Source organism: Semicossyphus pulcher, unplaced genomic scaffold (genome assembly GCF_022749685.1).
Source record: "Semicossyphus pulcher isolate SPU_LCO1_2020_fin unplaced genomic scaffold, fSemPul1.0.p SCAF_25, whole genome shotgun sequence".
In the NCBI taxonomy this organism is placed as follows: Eukaryota; Metazoa; Chordata; class Actinopteri; order Labriformes; family Labridae; genus Semicossyphus; species Semicossyphus pulcher.
In genome coordinates, this window is record NW_027211699.1 from 8,700,552 (window position 1) to 8,723,791 (window position 23,240).

A 23,240-nucleotide genomic window follows, 5' to 3' on the forward strand; every position below is an offset into this window, starting at 1 on the left:
GATTAGCTTGAACGGTGATTGAAAAGATAAATCCATTATCAAAACTGTTACAAAATAAGTGAAATGATCACAGCCTTTAAAAGGAATATAATGGATTTTCTGTGGGTGGTGTCATTTCATCTTTACTCTGGAAGCCACGGGTCTAAGTATCTCTAAATGAAGCGGAGGGTTGACTGAGACTATTGTTAGGATTGAGAGTAGGTTGAATGGACAATCTCAGGCGCCATGCCAGCGTGTGGCGTCTTGAATCTGACATTCTCCTCCTTGCAAAGAGGGGGAGTGACACACACACACACACACACACACCCAGGCATGCAATCCACCTTATTTTAGAATATTTTATCCTAAGTAAAACTGCATCCACTTGCATTAGCCCACTTGCCTGTGTGTGCCAATGCCGTAAGCAAGGACGCAGTGAATTATTGAAGCAGTGCTACTTAAATGTTGCAGAGTTGTGCTGCGAGAAGAAGAGACGAGTTTGAAAGCTGTCGTGCCATTTTACATGAAAACAAGAAAGAAAGAAACATTTTATCTTCACTCCTTTTATGGAGATGAATTGGATCAGTTAGCAAAGAAACATTTTATCTTTTTGAGTGAGTACAACATAAACGTTTCAGTCTAGATAAACAGATACTCAAGTAAAGACAGTCAAGATAGTGCTAACATGTTCCTGCTTCGACATTTTACATTCCAAAACGTCCCTTGTAATCCTACCCTCGCCGCGTCAGAGGAACGATGCCGGTTTATTAGCAGTGTCAAAGAGCAAACATGGCAGCTCAGTGTTTCTGCTTGCTGCTTGTTGAGATAAAAGCATGACAATTACAGGGTCAGAGGCCACTGGATGCTCATTAACAGTGCCTTCAAACACCAAACCGGACCCTCCAACTTCCTCTGTCCTCTTGCCGACGTCTTCGCTCAAACCTTCTGTCCTCTCATGATGGAATTAGCTTTGTTTTGAGAGAGAGCATGATTCAGAGTTTATTTATTTGGGCTACAAAAGCTCACTTTCTTTTTGCATCCTTTCTACCATCTCTTCTCCCCACCCCCACCCCCACCCCACCGCCACTGCCTCCTTCCCCCACAATGCCTCGCTTTGACTCCTATTTAAAGTAGGCCCCGGGGATAGAAGAAGCCTCACAGTATGCACATGTGTGTGTACACAGTTGTATACTGTGAAAGCAGAGCCGGCTTCTCCCAGAGATTCGTACACGTCCTTGGACGGTCGGTTGGCTAAAATGAGGGAGTGAGTGGGGGCTCTTTGATTTAGGCCTTTGTGTTGAGCAGGCGAGCCGTCTCTTGTTTCTAACTGTTGTAGCTGTGATCAGACGTGAGCACACACCACGGCTCTACAGCAGATCTGACATTAACATTTAGCTTAATAACCCTCACTGCAGCTTTTAATTTGAGACTGCATAATGAATCACAGATAGCCTTTAAAAGAGACAGAGATGTGGCATTTTTTGTGAGCACTGCTTTAATTGTAACCTCCTGCTGTATTCTAAACAGGCACACACACACAATAGTAGATTGTACTTGGTGCAAAAGGGGGTCAAAGTAGCAGTTTTCTGTTTAAATATGCTGATGACCTGATTATTCAAGAACGGCATGTTTGTGTCTAGACAGTAAGAAAAGCTTAGATCCCTCAGCGGAGTTGGATGCCTTCCAGTTATTGACAGTATAGGCACCAACACTGCTGTGTAGCAGGGATGCACAGACAAGTGTGAGCACACACACATTGTATTTACGTCCCGGTGTGGGTATTAGGAAGGGATGATCTCACCTTGCAGAGCTGGCCTGCCCATCATTAGCTTACTGCCAATTAAGAGAGAGTAGTAATGACGACAACAACATTAAAAATATCTTACAGTGCAAAGTCGTTTATAAAGTAATGATAGAAGATGTACAACTGGATGCTGTTCTTGTACATACACAAATATGTATTCATGTAAATCTATCAACACAAGAGAGGTTTTAAGAGTTATCCTGTTTAGTTTAAATTAGTGTGAGAAGCAAACAATACCATTTGAACTAGAAGAAACAGACGCTGTTACTCGAGCTAGTCTGTGGAAGTGCATTTAAAAGAATAAACCTTTATCATACACAGCATGTAAACAGCGCGTGTGTGTGTTTTTGTCTGATCCAGTGTTTGGACCCCAGTCTTCGGTGTTTGTGTGGCTCTCCTTTGTTCTCAGGGACAGTTTAGCTCACCGATGAGGCTTGCAGGGAATTTGGAGTGGGATGCTGCTTGGAAGCTGCAGCCACATGACTTGGACACATTGTGGAGGCCAACAAACACATTTTTGCAAAGTCAACTACATTCAGAATTTTACAGTGAAAAATCTGCCAAACCTGGAGGATGCTGGCGCCAGACTCCCACTCCACATCTATACTACTATTATCTTTGTGCAGCCATTGTTTTTGTCTGAATACTGACGACAGCAACTGCAGCCTCTTGAGGTAGTTACCCTCCTCCAGATCCTTTGTGTACACTTGTGTCGTGTCCAGTTCACAGGAGGTCAGGACAGCTGACCGGCAGTCTGTTCTGTGGTTGCTTGTCTTGAAATCCTCTTCAGATTAAGCCATTTTATGTTCTAAACATTTCACACGTTGCACTCTTGTGTAAGTGTTTTGAAATGGACCCAATGTAGCTGACACGACCATCTGTCTGGAATCAGCTGCTGGAAATCTGCACTAACTCACAAGCCATTATGTATCAGGTCATTGAATTCACTCTGCCCCTTGTGGTTTGACAATTGTATTTTACCTCAGGAGGATAACCTAAATGCCAGAGCCACACTTTATAACTAAGCAATTTAAATGTATGACATAAATACATTTTACATTGTACACTTTCAGGTTTATTCTTGCGCTTTGGAAGATAAGAGGCGACCGATTGAGCTTAAATACTATAATTGAAGAGAGAGAGTAATGTCAACCCAATTTAACACAGTATAATGTAACGTATGGTTATGTAATCCCATCGTACCCCCCTGAGTAATCCACCATTAGCTGTAGTAAAGGTACCAATGATCCAGTAAAACTTTAATCCCCAGTTGCTTTAGTGAAGCTTAGTCGATAATGAAGGAAACTAGAGCTCTGACTATCAGCTCTGTGTTCAAATGTGCAAAGATTTCTCTGCAAAATTGTGCTTTGATAGATATATAAAAGATTTTTTGAGGAATTTAAAGATGTTATCTTGAAGATTTCAGTTTTCTTCTCTTTGGCGGCACTTCCCAATTTAACCAGACGTCCACGGTTGGCTCCGGTTGTAACTCTTGATTTTCCTGGCTGACGGTCGCTTTCCTTTTCAGACTGTTTGCTTCATCTGAGCGTCGAGTTTGTTTCTTCTTCTTTGGATTTTCACTTCTTGTTGAAGTTGTATCTGTAGTCATCCATCTTTTCTTTGTTTGTTCAGCCATAGTAGATAACAGAAACCGGAAAAGCAGCCGCTTAGCTCCACCCACCCTCTCTGGGTGATGGAAAACACGTCACTAACTGGGCTTGTGATTTTTTCCATGAATGTCTCACCAGACACCCAGTCCATAATAATACTGCTAATGCAAAGGCTTTCATCAGTGGGCCATAGGCTCAGTCACCATTGAGTTACCTCATTCGGCGATAGATAGAGACTTAACAGACTTTTATTTACAGGAAAATCTTTGAGATTATTACATTAAGTGGCAAATTTAACTTTTGTAATCAGGTCTTGAAAAGCATGGTTCCACTTCACAGTGTCTGTATCATTACCATCTCAAGCTTCTAAACAGGCTCACTCACAGTGTTTAAATGTCACCAGATATCTGCCCTTCCAAGTAAGGGTGTCACGATTTAAACTCCTAAGCAGGATCAGCGATGTGTCAGTTTGCTTCTCTCTCCACTCCTGCCTATTTATGCCCCTCAAGTTTCATTTGTGAGAGAAACGATGGAAAAAAGTTCAACAGAGCTGGAAAATCCTCCCGTTTCCCTGAGTCACCAGTGTGGCAACGTTTTGCCTTTCCCATGAAACTCGATACTCTAACAGTAACATCATAATGACTCCATTTATGTGCACAAAATAGTTTGTGCCCTTACTGTGAAAGAGAAAATACTCCTTCAAGGATGTTAATATGGCTAATAAACAGTAATATTCCACGATCCCTTTTTACATTCAGCTATACATGCTTAGAATGCTGCCTGAACCCAAATAATATCAGCAAGTTAAGCTTGTTTTAATCAGAAAATACTATTTATTATGGTCTTAACTTGATTTAAATTTGTAGTACCCTGTAATATAGCTTTCTGGCTAAACTGGCTTTGTTTTTTATATGCACTCTATAATATTCATAATAATATACATACATGTTTAAATCAGTCTAAGTGACTAACTTCTCAATCTAATTATGTTAAATGACAACCTGTAATACGTTTAATTAATAGGGTTAAGTTGTGTCAGGTGAGAGTGCCGCAGTATTTAAGGATGTAGATGAAGATAATATTAAGCAGTTGAAACACATTGAAGCAACAATCAGGTGTTTGTACAAAGCCTTAAAAATATAAACATATACATAGTAGCTTGTACATAGTATGGTGGCCACAATTACTGAATCCCAAATGTTTAAAAAGTGTGAAAGAGGCGGCGGTTTAGCTCAGCGGTTAAATCGGCAGCCATGTACAGAGGCTTGACTCCCGGCCTCGGCCCTTCGTCGCTTGTCATCCCCAATCTCTCTTCCACTGTTTCTGACACTAACCGCTGCCATCTTTATAAGCAAAGACATAAAATTAGCTTAAAAAAAACTGTGAAAGATGCAATCAGCGAGGTTTAATCGTAAAATATGTATGTGCAGGGTCAATTGTGTGTAGTAAGCACAAAGTCATAACCGTCATCTGTGTTTATTTGGCTGCTGAAACAGTTAAAGTGTCTCAGTGTGTCCTGAGCCCTCCCTGTCTCCAGTTTCTGTGGAGAGCAGATAAAAAGTATGATCCGCTGGTTCCTGCCTGTTTATGCTTTAACCGCTGACTGATGGCCGTAATGACGTAGGGCCGGGCTAGCGAGCAACAGAGATGTGCAATCTCACAGCTGTCTGAGGACTTGCAGGAGGAAGAGAAATGTTCTTCTGGCTGTGGCCGTGCAATCAGGATTTATCACTCTTTCTCTCTCTCTCACACACACAGACACACACGTCAGCAGTGCAGGGTACTTTGGAGAGGAACAGAGAAATTAACTGCCTGGCCAGATTCTTAAGTCTGCTGTGGGAACTGCAGAACATCAGAGTCTGAAAAGAGGAGGGAGTAATGATTGGTTGTGTTTCCTTGTTCACGGCTTGGTTGATATAGGTCACGGGGATTGTAGCTGTACCGGGTCTTAGTCAAACAGTGGTGTCCTCTTGTTTGGTTTACCCAGTGGGTGGAGTTTGACGTGTAAGAACAACATATTTGCCACTTAGCGTGTTGTCCTGCTGCAGATGGCCCCATGCATCCTGTGCTAAAAGTCGTTCGAAATAACTTCCTGTCACCTGCTCCGGGAGATGAAAGCCTCTTCTCCTTTCTCACTCTGTACATCCTCTAGTCTATTCTTGTTGTTGTCTCCTCTCCTCACGTCTGAGTCCTTTCCACCTGATATGCGAGCAAAAAAGGCGAGGAAGAGACACGAGGAGAGAGACATCCGTGCTTCAGAGCTGTCATTTTAAAGCAACATCAACTCAGTATTGTGTGTGGCACAGCTGCATCGTCTGCCCTACTGCTCTGTTTTATCATCTCCGTGTCATGAGCAAAACATCCATGACATCTTTTTTAAATTTATTTATTTATGCTTTCTTTATTCCAGTGTGTCGCGTATCTTCTCTATGTCACAGATGCCATAAAGACTTCCTCAAAGTCTGTGCATCTTCGCTCACTCCGGCAAGCCTCTTCTCTCTCTTCAAGATGCATTTTAGGAATTAAGATCCTTAAGATGAGTTCAGAGCTTAAATAAATGAGGAAGTCTGATCCGCAGGTTGGAATATGGGAATCTTTAACTCTCCATCTCAGTGTCTCTTTTCTCTCTTCCTCACTCACACCAGTGTCTTCCCTCTCTCCTCAAAGCTGTGACAGGTTTTTGGATAGTAGCATAATTAAGCCAACTGTCTATATTTTCAGCCTCACTGGCATTTAAAAACCCTGTGTGACTGAAGGGTGCGGCACGAATCGCTGCCCGTCAGCTCCCTCTCACCCTCTCCGGTTGTTGTGGGTGGCGGCCTGTTGCATTAGCTGCGTGTATCCGGTCTTATGTGTTGTTTGGGATACATGCTTATTTCCTTCTCAGTTTCTCTCTTTCCCCCTCTGGCCCTGCTCAGCTGCTCCGGCCATCTGTGCAAAGGCAAACAGAGAACAGAGGGATGGAGGAAGGATGGTAGCAGAGGGGAAGGAAAGAAATCGAGGAGAGCAAAAAGGAAAGGAGAAAGGGAGGATCAGTGGAGAATGAAAGACAGCCTTTTTGCATGTGCGATTTAATTTAGAGGATGACTAAAGGATGACGGAAGAGGGAAAGAAAGCGTGTGCGGGAATTGTTTCCAACAAAACAGCGGCATAAAGATGATGTCTGTGCTCTTCTAGAAATAGGACAGTGAGTGTGTGCATCCAAGTTAAGGTCAGTGGAAACTAGGATGACTAGTGATGTCTGGATTTTAGAGTTAGACCAGCAAACATCGGCCAATAGTGAGCTCATTTTATGTCTTGTTTTTTCCCCGTCTCCTCTCTCTCTCTCCCACCTCCTCTTTGTGTTCTCATGCTCCCCAGGCCAAGCCTCTTCCTCTGGGCTGGCCTCTGTGTTGCCTCAGAGTTTGTCTCAGCGCTCCACGTCCTGCACAGCCGACTCCTCGCTCTGTTTATAAACTTTGACAAGCCAGTTTCCTGCTACTTCCCCCCCACTTCCCTCCCAGCTCCTCTTAACTTCTAAAAACCTATCTTTCTCCTCTCATCCTTCCGTTTCAATGTCACTGCGGAAACAAACTTGGAGACATTTGTCTAATATTGATGCAGACATGGTGTGACAGCTCGTATTACAGATGGTTGCCCTTAGCAGGCCTCATATGCTTCACGTCCTACTTCCAGTCCTCAGTTGCTCATGTCTGTGACTGCTCTGTTTGTGGCCTCTGAGTCAAACTGTCTGCCCGTCCCTGCGTTTATTGTACATGCTTGACCCACTTAACAAATACATCCAAGCCTTTTTCCCACCTCACCCTACTTTTCTTTTTAAAGCCATTTTAGTCTAATGATGTGAAGCAGGCTTCCTTAGCGTTTATCATCCATGTGCAGCTTAAAAGGGTGCATCTTATTATTACAGGTGAAACTTTTCTGCATATACATGAGTGTATGCAATGTGCGTGCTAAGGCTTTTTGCACTCCCTTAAGTGTACTATAAAACTAGTCTTCCACACTAGTGACTCTGATGCCATTTTGTACCAAAGGAAAAAAAAACGGCCGCAGCTACGCTGGCCAAGTGTGTCACTGAGCTTTTTAGTGGCACAGAGGGGACCGTTTGCCTCTGCACTGCAATCAGCATTGAAATTAATGTAGGCTATTTGTAGAATGTGATGTTTCCTGCTGTCCTCCCCGGCCCCTCCCATTGGGACCCCAAGACCGAACACATGCAAATAATCTGAAAAGGGTTTAATTGTTGTTTGTCTAAATTTCCCCTCTTAGCACTACTTATGAATGGGATTTATTTTTCTTGTATAACACTGTCCTACAGAGGCTCCAGGCCTGTCTTTGGTTTATGCAGCAGTTCAGTCTCCTTTGCATGAACATGGTGCGTCCTGTTTCATTTCTGTCCTACAGCTAGTTTATCCTCTAACTTTTGGATGCCTGCACAAAGATATTCTGTGTGTGCCCGATGTCGAGGCTGTAAGAAGATAGAGGACAAATCTTTATCTCACTCCCAGGGCTAACAACATTCCTGGGCCTCTGTGCACTGATTGGAGAGACAGCAGACTGCTCTTCATGTCTGATCTTGCTGATGACTGACTGTGTTGTACTGTTTGTCATCCTGTCTCTCCAGATCAGACCGTGCTGTCTCCAGAAAGCCTGTAGACCTGTGGCCATCCTGTGAGATTTAAGTCAACCATCCCTGCCCCGCAGAGACGGACCACTACCACTCAAGGGGAGATGAAGCCGGATGGGGTTACCACGGCAGCGCTGGAGCCAATGGAAACATTGGAATCCAATCCAGTAAATGAGGGAGCACCTGCTGTGGGACAGGAGCCAAACCAGGCCGCCAGTCCAGCAGAGGAGGAGGTGCCGCAGCAGCCTGCTGGAGAGGTGGGCCAGGTGGAACCACAGCCGGACAAGGCCAAGGACGCCCCAGCTGCCAAGACCAGCAGCAAGACCTCAGGAGACCCAAAAGCCAAGACCACCAACAAGGCCACACCCAAGACAAAACCTGGCACCACCAGCCCGACCAAGCCGGCACCTGGCTCACGGACCAACACATCACAGAGCCGTCTCTCAAATGGCGTGTCCAAACCCCAGACCAACGAAGTGGCCAAGAAGACCCCACCTGCAGCGGTCAAAAAGATCACCCCGACTCCTGCTCCTACCAAAAAATGCACGACTGCAGCTCCAGCACCCAAGAGCAAAGTGGGTGAGAAGAAAGCCACAGGGGCGGCCACCAATGGTGCAAAGTCGATGACCGGAACAACAACAGCGGCGAAGAAGACACCATCCACAACCGCTAACGGTGTCAAAACCGGCACCGCCGCGGCTGCTGCCAAGAAACCCGCAGGTTTGTGAAAATGTCATCGGGAAACAAAAAGTCGAGGTCAGTTAGAAAAGTCAGGATGCAGGGATTCACAGCAAGTCAAGCATGACATGTTTTCACAGCTCTGACTCTAATGAGGAGTGTTCAGTGTAATGTGATGACAAGCGACAAGCATAGATGCACATAGGATGGATTCAACACATGGATTAGACACACCAGAGTGGCTGCTAATCAAGACATACATTTGCCCTAGATCCTTATGACATACTGTATGAGAGACATACTGCCTGACCGACATCTGGGATGTATGTCATTATATTACACTACACTATATCATGCTGTCATTAATCTTCTTAGCATGACTTTTAACTTTTCTCCCCTTCCTTCCAGCTCCAAAGCCCGCCTCTGCAGCTCCCACCAGGCCAGGCACTGCAGCCCCACCCAAACCCCCTCTTTCTAAGACAACCAGGTAGGTGTGACATTTGGGCAGAATTAAAGCCTTGCTGGAGCGTGTTTACACAAGAGATTGAAAGAGATTTTATGCGCGTCTGTAGGAAGCTGTCTGCAATTGGTTCTCTTCTCAGACATCCTCCAGGCGACCCTTATGTTAACCTTTCAAATAATTTGCTTGTAAATCAGCAAGAAAGCAACAGAAAATCCAAATAAACTGCATAATAGATACAAATTATAAGGATTAAGTTCAGCATTATAAGGCTCCTCAGTGCCAGTGATAATCCGTTGGTTCAAAGGGCTTCAGTTGGCTACAGGTTCAAAGAAGACCCTGTTTAAGAAAAACCACCCTTGAGGAATGAGGGACAATGATCCTCCACATAGAGTCTTCGAAGAGCCGCGTATAAGTAGGCCAACAGGCAATGTCAGAACAGGCCTTGGAGGAATGCCTCGCAGGGCTTCAGCAGAGCAGCATTATACAGCAGCATTATTAATAAGACAAGTTTTGGGAAGGAGTGCAGTTTGGAGAGGGGAGGTGCAGCTGAGAAGAATTTACTGAAGTGAACTTAATGTTTTTGACTCTTCAGTGGGAGCACGTGAGTTGTGCAATCCTCACCTGAGTCTCACCATGTGTATGGCGTTGGGTCCTGAGGTGATTACGTGATAGAGCAAGAGAGGCGGCTGAAGGAGACCTTTGTATCAGACGGAGATCCTGATCAGATAGCGGCTTTGGGATTCTGTTGACTGCTCCTTTAGCAGGGCTTATCCTGCATCTTCTTATTCTTGTTTGTTTGTTTGTTTGTCACAGCAAAAGCCTCTTTGGTCCTCACCGTTTTGCCTCCATAGTAGGTACAATGTGATTCGTCACTGTTGGTATTCATGTGTGCAGACACAACGTTACGTCAGAATCAGGTCAAAAAGTTTGAACCATTTGTCGCAAAATATAACAAACAAACTGGGAGATCAATCACAAACAGTAGATTTACATTGATGTGAGTTCATGGCGTTTATAGATTACAGCACTTACATTTACAAAACACAAAATCTTATAAATGTTTCCTTATTTTTAATACATTTCCCGCCACTTTCTCCAACCTGACAGCAACGTGTTTTAGGTCCCCTGCCTCCTCCACCCTCCATGTGCCTCGGGTAGCAGCTGGATTGTGGGAGATTACGCTCAGATTACAGCTTTAATGGTTGATGTACAAACATCTCATTAAAAAGTATTACCAAAGGGCATGTTGATAATCGCCACTTGAGTACAGTGCCCTCATTGTGCACCTTTATGAACACTGGTCACTTCATTCATCATAACCTGGCTCATGTTCTGCCAGTTTTCTGCAGTGAATGAATCCCCACATTTCTTTCAAAATAAGATACCACAAAGTAAAATCTGCAATCTGAATCAGCACCATGAGACGTTTTCCCTCAGTTTCTTAACATGTTTAAATCTGCTGTGAGTTTGGCATTTTAATATGAGACCCAATGGGGATTGACTCACTTTTGGAGGCAGCCTCAAGTGGCCATTCGAGGTAGTGCAGCACTTCTGCATTGGCTTTATTTATCTACACTGAAAGTTGCTGCTTGGTCAACACCACATTGTTGATTTAGCTCATGGTTTTCTGTGTTTAATAAGTAATTATAAGAGTAGTTGATATTGAACATGTTCTTACTGTTTGTAGGGATGGGTACTGAAACGTTACCGGTTCTGGAGAAATTAAGAAAATTAATTTCCTGTTTATTATTGCTACAAAAACATTATCTTGCAAATTTAAGCTCAGCAATCGTTTCTAATCTGAAATAAGATTAAGACATTCGTCTGTGATGCATATTCCAATCCAGAAGAGAGATCTCTCTCGCGGAGCCTGTGTGCGAGGGGCGAGTGCAGCTCTCTCTCACACTCACTACAGCGTGCACACACACACACATGCGCGAGCACAAAAGAGATCCTGCTCGTGACGATGGCAGAGAGAACTAAACGTTCAATAGTGAGGTTACACTTCACCAGAGTCGATGCCGTCGATAGTCGTTACAACACTTGTGCTTGTAAGGGCGAAAACACGAGCGGTCTGTCCAAACAGCTGTCTGAAGTGTCTCATATACAGACAGAGACATGCGGCACGCTTCTCACTGGACGCTGTTACACAGCAAACTTAGCACACATGACGAACGGGGTTAATTGATAAGCCCTGCCCACTACCAGTCAGCCAATTTGTTTTTATATTTCCATCATCACAACATTGGAGTCTATGAAAGTGATTTGTTCTGCTGTTTCTTTTGCTGTTAATAATTGTTTATTTTACATTTTAGAAAATAAAACAATCTTTATTCTGTACTGTTAAAGTACCGGATCGTTAAGCAGTATCGATAAGAGTAGTAATACCGTTAAAATCTTAACGATACCCATCCCTAGTAATTTGACACAGTGTCACAGTCATCACTCTTTGGTACTCTTTGGCCTGCCTCCCCTGTAGGCGTTACGGTTACAGGAGTCAGAAGCCTTTTAATGTGGTTTTGAATAAACCCGTCGCTTCCTCTTGTGTAGGACGTTGAAATGTATGATTCGGCCCGTGAAGAGCTCATGCTCCTCTGCACGCCTCGTTTCACTCATAAAACTCTTTCAAGTGAATATTCAGGCTTTTAAATAAGACTGAGCTCACGAGATAAGATGGGCAAATTTGTCAACACTCAGTTTTATGTGAGGTTTTTTGTGCGTGTGTTAGCGTGAGTCTGTTTTACACGTTTAGCCCAGAGAAGGATGGAGCTGCAATAGACCTACATATGAATCCCCACGAGAGAGCTACAACCTGACGATAGGCTCCTCTGACAGCACCATGTACCCTTCTAGGCATACTTTGTTAAGTGTGAGCGTGCAGTGTGTGTGTGCGTGCACTTCAGCATTTGTATATGTGATGTGCTCTGACAGGCCCATAAATTTGGGCTTTAATTAGATTTTGTCCTTCTGCTGCTTCACTCAGTCCTCACTGCAGGTCTGCTATCAGCAGAGTGGTGGAGAAATCAACAGACACATTAACTGGCAGTGCAGACACACCCTGCGTCTCCTGTTGCTGTCAAGCACACACGCCCGCAATGGGTCTCTCAATTTACTCAGTGTTCCTCTCAGGCCAAGTTGATTTAATTCCATCTACAGCAGGTTCCAGTAATCAGACAAATAAAGTGCAGAGCAAATGCAGGTTCACTAAGGCATCAATCTAACTTCAAACCAAAGTGGTTTGTTCCTCCTCGCTAAATTAAATTAGCTTTTTTAGTTGTTGCTGCCAGTGACTCTTCATTAAAGCTCCTGTCTGACAGTTTATGAAACAGACTTCAAACTGGCTCCAAAGTTTAAGTTTATAAAAAGTGTTTTCACCGTACACCTTGAGGTGTAAGAAAGATGCACTTTGTGTGGGCTGTTTGAAGCCGATTGGCTACAGCAAGCGGCTTGTGACAGGAAGTGTTTGAGCCTGATTAGTGTGTAACTGTGGGCTTATAGGTATCAGGATGTGTATGGGTGCTGCGATGTATACTAACAGTCTAACAGTGTTGGCATGTGTGCATTAATTTGCACCAGTTCTTGCCTTTTCTCCTCCAGCTGTGAGGATGATTTGTGTCCAGTTATGCATTGATAATTGATGACTGCTATTGCTGCATGCGAACAGCCCAACAGGACAGGACAGCACGCTGTGTGTTCATTATATAGGTGCATGTATGTGCTGTTCACATGCAGAGTATGAGCAGAGCATGTGTGTAATTAGGATGCAGAGCATGTGTTCTTTTGCTGGTATATAACTCAGTATGATGTAGAGGTAAAGGGGGAAGGGAGGCGTACGTGCTAGCCTGCTGAGCACGTGGTACAGGCACACGTGCCGCTGAGCTGCTTCCTCCTGCCTGCCCTGCTGTCTTTGGATGCAGCCGAGTGAAGTGAAACAAAAATGGTGGCAGTGGAGTATGGAAGCTACGTGGCTGAATAAGTCATGTGTCCCTGCTGAGCTTCCATCACTGCTGCCAGAGATACATAGAGTGTGAAGGCTGTGCATGCAGAGTGTGAGAGCTGTGTGCTTGCATTTGTGTGTGTGTGTGTGAGAAAGAGAGAGGGGGAGGCAGAGGTGGAAATAAGAAGCAGAGGACCAGAGGGTATCTCTGTGTGAAACAGAGGGGAATATTGCACTATAGTAGATCAGAGGACAGAGGAAGGGTATTCAGTCCAGAGGAGGAAATGGGACGTGTTTTCTGTCGGGCGGTCAGGTGGTTTTTCATTTTTGCCGTCTCTTTTCCGCCATCCCCTGAGCCATCCATGTTCCCATATTAGTCATGCTGTTTTCCTCATTGATGGTCCCTCAGGGATGATGAATTTTTATTGCAGCGACTGAGTGCAACCCTCCTCATGATCTAACAAATTACAGCTGATGTAATGGTCCAGCACTTGTGTGTGTGTGTGTGGCGAGCAGTATTCATGGTCTGTGCCCCAGACACGGCTCACAGTCCAGCATGAAGCAGACGACATGTTGCGCAGGCTGTAAATCTCGCGTGCTGCTCTGGGTGTGGCCGACGGCTCTGTGATGCAGTCCCTCTCTGCCGTGATGTATAGATGTACAGCCGCAGAGCCAATTACCAAATGGACTTAATGGGAATGAATCGCAAGGAGGGACGGATAGATTGGCAGACAGAGACGTATATGTTGGAGTGTGAGACAAAGGGTGTGTTGGTGGGTGTGTTCACTCATGCTGCAGGGATGACGGATGTTATAGAAATCAGGAGAAAACGCTTTGTGGACAGCACTGTTTTTTTCTCTGTCCCAGAAGCAAATACCATCTGTTCCAACATAAACTGAATATATATAAAAACATAATCTTCTTATGTTGAGATATTGCCCCTTTTATTATTCATATTTTTATTGTTTACTCCATTCTATGCACATGTCTGCTCATGAGATTAATGTACATTTCCTTGCACATATGAGATATCGGCTTTTTAAACCTTGAATTGAAAACATTACTTTGCCCTTTTTGCATTCTCATTTTACAGTTGATAAAGATGGCTCTGCTGATTGTGTGACCTTCTTTTGTCCTTTCTGTTTTATTCAAAACAGAACACTTGAATATTATAAATTAATAACTTTAATAATCTAAAGTAGACCTCCAGGGCGTGCACTTCCTACAGAGCACTGCAGCTGGCAGGCAAGCAGACACCACCATGGCTTCTTGCCACCACAGTGAGTTCCTGCTGGCTCCTATTGTCCCTAAAGATACATGAGGAGAGGGAGGAAAACATCGTGATCACATGACGAGGACAGCTCTGATCTGGTTCATTTCACAGTTAAATACCCTCAGTGCCCCTTAGTCACAACACCATCCTTCCTTACTTGACTGGGGCTACTTAAACCATTATGAAGCTCCTGCCTTTTTATTTATGGGGTTTAATTAACACAGCATCATCTTTAATCTGCTGCTTGTCCCCGAGAGGAGCGAGGTCATTCCCCCACAGTTTGTCGCCTTTGCTGCAGGGGGAGACCGCCTGCATGCTCGCTCAGCTCCTGCTTACTCATTTGCCCCATTCATGGAGCATCTCATTATTTAAATCATCGCCAGAATGTGTCGTATAAGCAGCATCAGCAGGCAGCCATGTCTTTACAGCAATCCTTTTTGGCTCCAATGATTGAGGAGATGCGTAGTTGCAATAAAGCTTAAATGTTATTAATGATCCTCGGGCGACTGAGGCGAACTTTAAGCATTTTGCTGTGCGCCTCTGTGCGCCTGTAGCAACTAATCGTCATCTGATTGTTCAGCTCCGCTGCATTTCAGGGCTGTCTGTTAGACATTTACTTCAACCCCAATTTGTAGCACTGTTTCTCTCAGAAAGGCCTGCGGTGAAATATGAACATAAACACCTTTCTCTGTCAAGCTACAAGCTGGCCATGAAGCTAAATCAAGATACAAAACTAGCGTCATTTAAAGATTACTCATCCTGCCTGCTCTGTCATTCAGCTGACAGCGAGCTTAATTACAGAATAAACAGACGCTTTAAATAACTCGAGCAACAATGCATCACTGTGTTTATGCATTGTCACACAGAGAGACGGAACACAGGAGCTCGTTCTACGGTGGCCTGGTCTCTTAAATAGTGTAAGAGGTTTCAGCTGTGCAGACTGTCCTCTTTGATAAGCAGGGAGAAGACACTGATGTAAGATAATGTGTAATCAGATTAATATTATCCGCCCCCTTCTCTTGCATGGTCTCCATCTCGCTCGCCCTCCTCTTTCTTTCTCTCCTTATAAAGCAGGCCTGCCTTTTGGATTACCCCTCTTCCTTTTATCAGACAGATTATTGTGAATGCTCTGTCAGAGGATCGCCTCAGCACACTTCATCTCTAATGCCAGATTCTGTAACTCTTAATTCTCCCCATTCTCCTTTACCCTGTAATTCTTCTCTTATCTTTTACTCTCTAATTGATGCTCCACAGACTCAAACACGGAGCTTAATCTCTTTTCAACTTTGACATCTTGTTCACCTGCCAGAAATTTTAGGATTCAAATCTCAACATTTCATTTAAGGTTTCCATTAAAAGTCAAGACACTGAGATTAAAGAGGAGTTATTTTAGAGATTTATGTGCATAGATTTTTTCCTTGCCTCATTAAATTCTGAAATCATAATTAAAAAGGTTTTTTCCCTGAGCCAGCACTTCAGTACAGCCAAGGATTCTTTTACAACTTTGGACTTTATGTCAGCACTGTGCCAAGTAATGCTCTTAATCACTATCTGTGTTATGCTGTCCATTACAACGGTATTTCTAAATGTAGGTTCTAATAACCCTGTGAGTACTTCAGGGGGTACTTGATGTCCATTTAAACACTAATATACATAAATACTTATATTTTTAATGCAGTTATTAACTGCCATAAACTGACGACTGTTGCAAAAAACTCAGTCACTTAAAGATTGTTTGTTAGATATGTTGTTTACATTTGCGAGAAAACAGGTCTGATATTTAATGACCACAGAAAATCAAGAAAATTGGTTCATGGTCGTTTCACAACGGCAGACAGTGTGGAGAAGAAGTGAAAATGGAAAGCGAAAACAAAAGGAATACTATCCGTGTCGGGATCAATACATTTTGATACTTATTTTAAAACCTTTTTTTATTAACATTAGCCAACAGCTGCATGAAGCGAGCTTTTAGTATTTTGGACACTAAAAGCAGAGGGCTGTATTGTCCCTCTTTGTACAGGCATGTTTTTACAGAGATGTTTTGTGCTGGTCAGGCCGTACTTGGCTGAAAACATATTTTAAAGGTGGTGCAAAAAGTTTTAGAACCACTGTCTTACAACACGTTTTGCCACAAGGAAACAAAAACAATTACTGGCCTATTTCCTGAACTTTTCAGATTTTCCGTGAACACAGTTGGCTCCAAACGCAGTAAATCAATGAGTCACAGATGAGTGTTTGTGGTTTTACAATACCACAGGGGTTTCATATTAGTAAAAATGCATTGACAAGATCCAACAATCTCAGTATCAGTAACACACCTTTAACTACCCTAAGGCCAAATCTAATGTGGATCACCTGTAAAGCTCGTTTGAACTCCTGACGTGGCCACACCCGTATTGTGCTGCCACCCGTCGATGTCTGCCTTTAGTCTCATTTTGTGTTACCGAACAGTATTCCATTACATTTGCCAGGTTGAGGATAGCACGCATTACTTCACTGCACTTACACAATGAGTTTGCTTTAGACACAGCCATTGGTTCCAGCTGAGGGAATTGGAGAGGTTATTTTAGTCATCCTTTCAGTATTAAAGATTAACATGGCCCCAGCCACCTTCACTCTCCCTCTACCTCCCCGTTCTCGTTCTGCCAGTGCTAGCTCAATTCTTTATTTAGAATCAGGCTGTTAGTGTGGCCCGGGCCCAGGAGATTGCACACCGCGGCCTTGTCAGGACTACTAGATGTAGGTTACTTCGCTCAGACGTGGCATGGAAGCCAGCCTCTGGGCCGGGCAGGCCACCAGAGCAGGCTGATGCATACTGCCCCAAGAGTGGGAATAGACAGGACATTCAGGGCAGGTTAGACCGCGACTGGGATGCCTCTCCGGGGTCAGCTGTGATTCACCTCCCACACTGCTTCACTTCATACATAGACCCTCAGGGGAGTTTGTCATGGGGCTGTGGAAGGGTGAGCTGGGCCTGTCGTTGCCAGTGTTTCAGCTCCTGACTAAAGGGCTACAGACAGAGCTAAATTTTTATACAGTGGAGCCTGACAGACGTATATTGGCCCAATATAATCAGTATACAGCAGTTTGTTTTCAAAAAAGGCCCCATATGAAAACCTTTTTTATACAACAGATAGTAAAGAAAACGATTTAGAGAACTCTGACTACAGATACTCCCAGCACCGTCTGCAGCACATGAAGCAGAGTCATAGCTACAATAATTTACACTTTAAAATAATGTTAGATGAATAAAGAAAGCTGCGTTCTGATTACCTTTACATTGTCATCATCGTTGCAGCAGTAGTGAATTTTAAGTGAGGAAATCACCATCTAATTGAGCCCTTAAAGGAAGACTTCTTCCTCATGGGGATGCTAAATTATTGTAAGACTAGAGTAGAACAGTGTAGCGATATCCATCTTTTGAAAAGGACATGCATATTTAGCTGGCATCGTTTCCGTGACCCAGATCTCTTAGATTTAGTTCCTCTCAGCATTTCCTAATCTTTTTCTTTTCCTTGTTTCTTCAGGCCTTCAACTGGCACTTCAGCATCACTTCGTCCCGCCACAGGCTTAACCCGGCCACCTACGACCGGCACGACCAAGAGCTCCTCCTCAGCTACATCCAAACCTGCCACCCCCAAAACCTCCTCCACCCCGGCCAAGCCTGCTGCCTCCAAACCAACCTCCACTACCCCCTCTGGTGGCAAACCTCCAGCATCTCTAACGTCAAGAACCACAACCCCTGTGAAAAAAGGTACAAAAAATGACACAAGCTACGTCTGACCCATGCTTTCTCAGAGATCCCAAATATTTCCACACTGCTAATTTATTTAGAAGGGAATTACATTACATTTCTGTTGGCGATGACAATGTCATGGATCAATGGTTTCACTTTGAATAGTTTATATTGAATAGTTTATTGTTTTAAGTTTAATTAATTGAACATTATTAAATTGTCTAACCTCTCCCTGTGCTGTGTTTTCCCCACAGATGTCACCAAATCAGCCCCTCTATCATCCAAAAAGCCTGAGTCCCCCCTCACTCGCCCTTCCACTGCAACAAAGTCAGCAAAACCTGAGACCCCCAAATCAGCCTCAAAATCAGACGTTACTGCCAAAAAGCCCACTGCTAGTAAGGCTGCAGATACAAAGACACCAAACCGCTCCAAAACACAAGACGGCAAGCCCACACCTTCTAAGGATGCTCTCAAGACCCCTGCCTCCAAAACTGCAACCAAGTCCACTCCCAAGAAAACTGTGGGCAGCAGCACTCCTACTCCTGTGAAACGTGGCCCCAAGGCTGCAGCTGCAGATGCATGTAAGGAAATAGCTGCTGCTGTAGCTGCTACTGGAGCCATCGCCACTGTGGCAGCAGCAATTGCCCAGCCAGAGGAACCCAAACCTGCAGAAGACGCTGTAAAGCCATCGGCTGAACAAGCTCCAGAACTGATGTCCTTCCAGACTGAAGCAGTACAAGAAAAAACGTCAGACCCCACTCCACAACCCATGTTAGAATCAGTGCGAGAACTTACACCAGAACCAATACGAGAAGCAACACCCGAACCACTTAGAGAAACATCCCCCCTAGAAGCACTGTCTCAGCCACCAGCAGAGCCAGATCTGGAAGCTGAACCAGTCCCTGAACCAGCCTCCAACATTCAGTTGGACTTCAAATTTGAGGAGTCCAATAGCTCAGTTCCTTCCCTGGGAACAACTGTCATGTCTCCTCCTTTTTCCCCACCAGGCCCATTGTCTCCTGTCAGAGAGCCACAGAATGCCACCTCTCTGCTGGACATGCATGTCCAGTCTGATCCCTGGGACAGGAACCCGTCCCTCGCTGTGTCCGACTTTGCCCCCGAGAGCCTGGTCAATGTGATGGATTTCCAGACAGAAGACGAAAAGGAAAACAAAGGACAGTTTAAGGCTCATGAGACAAGAGAGGAGGAGGAGGAGGAGGAGGAGGAGGAAGAAGAGGAGGAGAACCTGTTGATGCCGACCCACACAGCTCCTTCTGCAGCGGCCTTCGGTATGATGGCACAACCACACTCGCTGGGCGCCTCGCTCATGGATGATTTCACCTCCAGGGACCTGATGTCCCCTCATGAAAAGGAGGAGGCAGTGGAGAAGGCTGATGAGGAGATAAATGAGGACGATGATGAGGAGGAGGATGATGAAGACGAGGAACAGAGGAGACTGGGGCATCAGCCTTCATCCATGATTACAGAAATGAGCACGTCTCAGCCCTCTGAGGAGATCCAGGTCCGGTCCTCAGCCTTTGGTGGTTCTGCAGGTTGGCATGGTGATGACCTGCTGTCTGGGATGGACTCTGAGGATGTGAGCAGCTGCACCAGCAGCCGGCAGCAGGAAATGTCAGACCTCAGCAGCACCCAGCACACCGCGATACTGGAAGGCACCCAGAGCTCAGACGCCCTGGTCGACTCAAGCCTCCGTGGCTCTGAGGGTGACGGTAACCTCATGGGTTCTCCCAATGTGGAAACTCTCGCCAATGAGGAAGAGGAAGACGAGGATGAAGAGGACGAGCGGGTGGATGACATGGACTTAAGTTCAGAGAGAGTAGAGGAGCACCACAAAGTGTTCCAGCAGCAGGAACATGATGAAGAGGAGGACGAAGACGTAGAGATGCACAGTGAAGGAGTGACAGAGAGCTGTGGAAATGTAGATGAAGATGACTTTAATGAGGAGGAGCGTTTAGACAACCTCAATCGCTCCGGTCCTCCACCTTGCATCCCCCCCACCTCCTCCTGGGGCCAGACCAACCCCTTCACTGACACCTGGGCTCAACCAGCCTCTCTGATCGCTGTGGCCTCCCACAGCCCGATTTCTGACCACGGTGCAGCCGAATCTGAAACCCCCACCCTGTCTCCTGCCCAGGCATGTTTGGACAGCAGTGCACCTTCCTTTGCTCCTCAAGCAGAGCAAGAGCTGCATCAGTCGACCCATGAGGAGATGAGGAGCTCAGACCCTGAGGAGGATCACGTTCTTCTGGCTGCCCCAGCTGTAGGTGTCTCCCAGCCCAGCACTCTGAGTGGCACAGCTCCTGCCGCCCACAGCAGCAGCGAGACAAGCACACCGGAGGATCTCCGTGACTACGACAGCAGCTCTGGGGTGGAGTCTCGCTCTGACAAACAGCAGACCCCAGTGCCCGCTTCAGTCCAGCCTGACATGGAGCAGGACCTGGGTATTCACTTGGAGAAGGGTGATGGAGAAGAGGAGGAGGCTGAGACGCTCCCTGCTGATGAGGTCCTTGGAACAGGACCTCCAACTGCTCCAGCATCCGCCCCATCTTCCCCCTCCACCTCAGGAGATGAGGCCAGCGATACAGAGGGCGAAATGCAAATAAACGACCCTGATGCACCGCCGATGATGGATGAGAGTGCTGGATTTGAAAGCCCGACTCCCACACGTAATCTTCCCGCTCTTGATGAGGATGAGGAGGCAGCAGACACAGCAGCTGCCGAGGGCGAAGAGGACGGAGGTGGGGCCACCCCTCAGTCTGCCAACTCTGTGGCGTCTTACGGCTTCGACTGCACCACATCCAACTCCAACGCCCACTCTATGGCTGAAAGCTGCGGAAAGAGCCCGGGGATCTTCTCCCTGGAGAACGAGGAGCAGCTGCCAGAGGAGGCCAAGGACCCCTCCCTCATCAAGGAGCTGACCCTGCCATCAGCTGCTGCCGCTGCCCAGGCAGAGGACCTGCTGGGTAGACCTGTGGACCTGATGCCTTTGGGCCACCCGGGAGACAGAGATGAGCACCACTACATGTTCGGGGGAAAGATGGCAGCAGACGATATGGAGGAGGTCGATCCGTTGGAGCCCCGTCACCACCTCGGGGCCCAGGAAACTGAAGACACCGGTGACAGCCAGCCACCATACTACTCTACCATATGTGATAAGACTGATAGTTTTCTGGCAGGTAATGTATAAGTCCCTCCTATTACCCCTGGAATGCACCTTTTCCCCGCAACCCTCCCCCTTTACCTGTTATTTGTTTTCTCTCCAGTTGGGTTAGATGGCTTAGAAGAAAAGAGGAGAGCAAGATTGTAGGAAAAGATTTTAAAAAATGAACAAAGGAGACGGGAAAAATGACTGTAGCAATTTTTAATTGAAGCCTCCCTCTTTCATACTGTTATGGTCATGGTTATGAGTGTACGGCTTAAACTCCTTTATGTACAATAGTTACTACCATTTTCTAGTAGAATGTTCTTTTTAAGTAACACTGCATATTCTGTAGCCCCTGATGGGGTAATGACTGATTGGTCCGATGTGACTGAGCTTTTAAACCGAAAAAAAAAAAAAAAAAACACAGATGGAATGAAATGGACTCATTGTGTATTTATCCTACTGTTTTTACCGAACAAATGTCAATGATCTTTTTTTTTGTATTTGCTTATTTGTTGTTTGTTTTTTCTGTTGATACCTGGTCCTCCCTACCCTGTGTACACACGCTTCATGTTCAGCAGCACCATAGCGATAGGCAAATGCTCCTTTTTTTTTAAAAGTTTGTGTTCTTGTTTCAAGACTTTTAGCTATCAAAATAAAGGCTAGATATTAACACGGCTGCTTTGCCCTTACAGATTTGTTGAGGTAGGTATGGGAGTATTAGATTGCAGTTGGTGAAGTTTGTAATGTGTGCTTCGAGGTTCTGCGCTCTTTGCATAGGTTGTTAAGGTATATAACGTGCAGTCACGTACAGTATGTGTTTCAGGCATTTGGTTTTAAGTGGCTAAGCTTCCAGCCTCAGTTAGCTGATCATTTGTGTTCCAGACTAACGACTAGCCTTTTATTTGTGATGAGATCCTGCGATTCCATACATCACTCTCACAGCTGAGCTTTACACTCGCTGAAACGTTTTCATAGTGGGCGTTTGGTTTAATATTTCAACAGTATATTGCATGTTTAACTAACATAAAGACTGTGTACTACCTTGAATTTGAAACAATTCTACACTAGACATGTTCATCAATGAATGGTTCACACTAGGTTATCTTTCAAAATTCCATTAAAACATCATTGCAAGGCATTTTGTTCCTGTTTCTTATTTTCCCTATGAATCCAGCATGCCTGAACTTACTGTCATTGTGTCCAAGTCGCTGTGTATTGTATGTTTGCACTAACGTCCCATGGTATCTCCTACTCTCCACCATGGGAATATCTGGTAAACAGGATGTGATGCAACAATGCTGTTGTGTCTAAAATGGAATTTTGCTCGCATCAAAGAGGTATCCCAATGGTGCCGTGTTCTCCAGCATGCTTCAGACCCTGAGACATTTTCTGATTCAACACTTGTTGACAAACATCACATTCAGACCACAAGCTTAGCAGGTCACTTAAAGGTACGCTGTGGAGGTTTCTTGAGAGAAAATTTAGTCCGCTCTGGAGACTCCCCGAGAGGAACTGCCAACAGGGGCGTTTTTTTTGTCCATTTGCATTCCAAAAAGAAATGCTAAAGTGTCATATGCTGACTGTAGGTTGGTAACCAACAAGCACTTAATAACAAATCGGAGAACACAGTGGTCAGAGCTTGTTTGTTGTGTGTCGTGGCTCTTATGAAACTAACGATATTTGATAGCAGACAACTCTTCAACGTCCTTCAACTGTTCTTAGAACTACAATAATGTTCTTTCGTTCTGAATACGCCAAACATTGGCCACTTTGTAGTCATCTTGTTTGCCTTAGTTGGTGTGACATTGCTACCAATTATCAATCGACAAAACAGACCCACCCACCCCCAAAGTCCAAACCATGACAGCTCTATAGCAATCATATCGGTCAAAAACCTCACAAAGTACCTTTAACAGCATGTCACCATATTCACATGGCGGCAGTTTTCCTGACGGTGAAGCACTGACATG

General features: G+C 45.0%; 1 protein-coding gene across 1 annotated transcript in view; it reads left to right on the top strand.

Moving 5' to 3' along the window:
* prr36b (proline rich 36b) overlaps positions 1–22,408 on the top strand; it is a 29,721-nt gene extending 7,313 nt beyond the window's left edge. The window contains exons 2-5 of the mRNA XM_069676026.1: positions 8,015–8,737; positions 9,104–9,182; positions 17,896–18,122; positions 18,359–22,408. Of these exons, the coding sequence (XP_069532127.1) occupies positions 8,122–8,737; positions 9,104–9,182; positions 17,896–18,122; positions 18,359–21,312 (3,876 nt within the window). The 5' untranslated portion in view covers positions 8,015–8,121 and the 3' untranslated portion in view covers positions 21,313–22,408. The remainder of the gene's footprint in view (positions 1–8,014; positions 8,738–9,103; positions 9,183–17,895; positions 18,123–18,358) is intronic.
* The last annotated feature ends 832 nt before the right edge of the window (positions 22,409–23,240 follow it).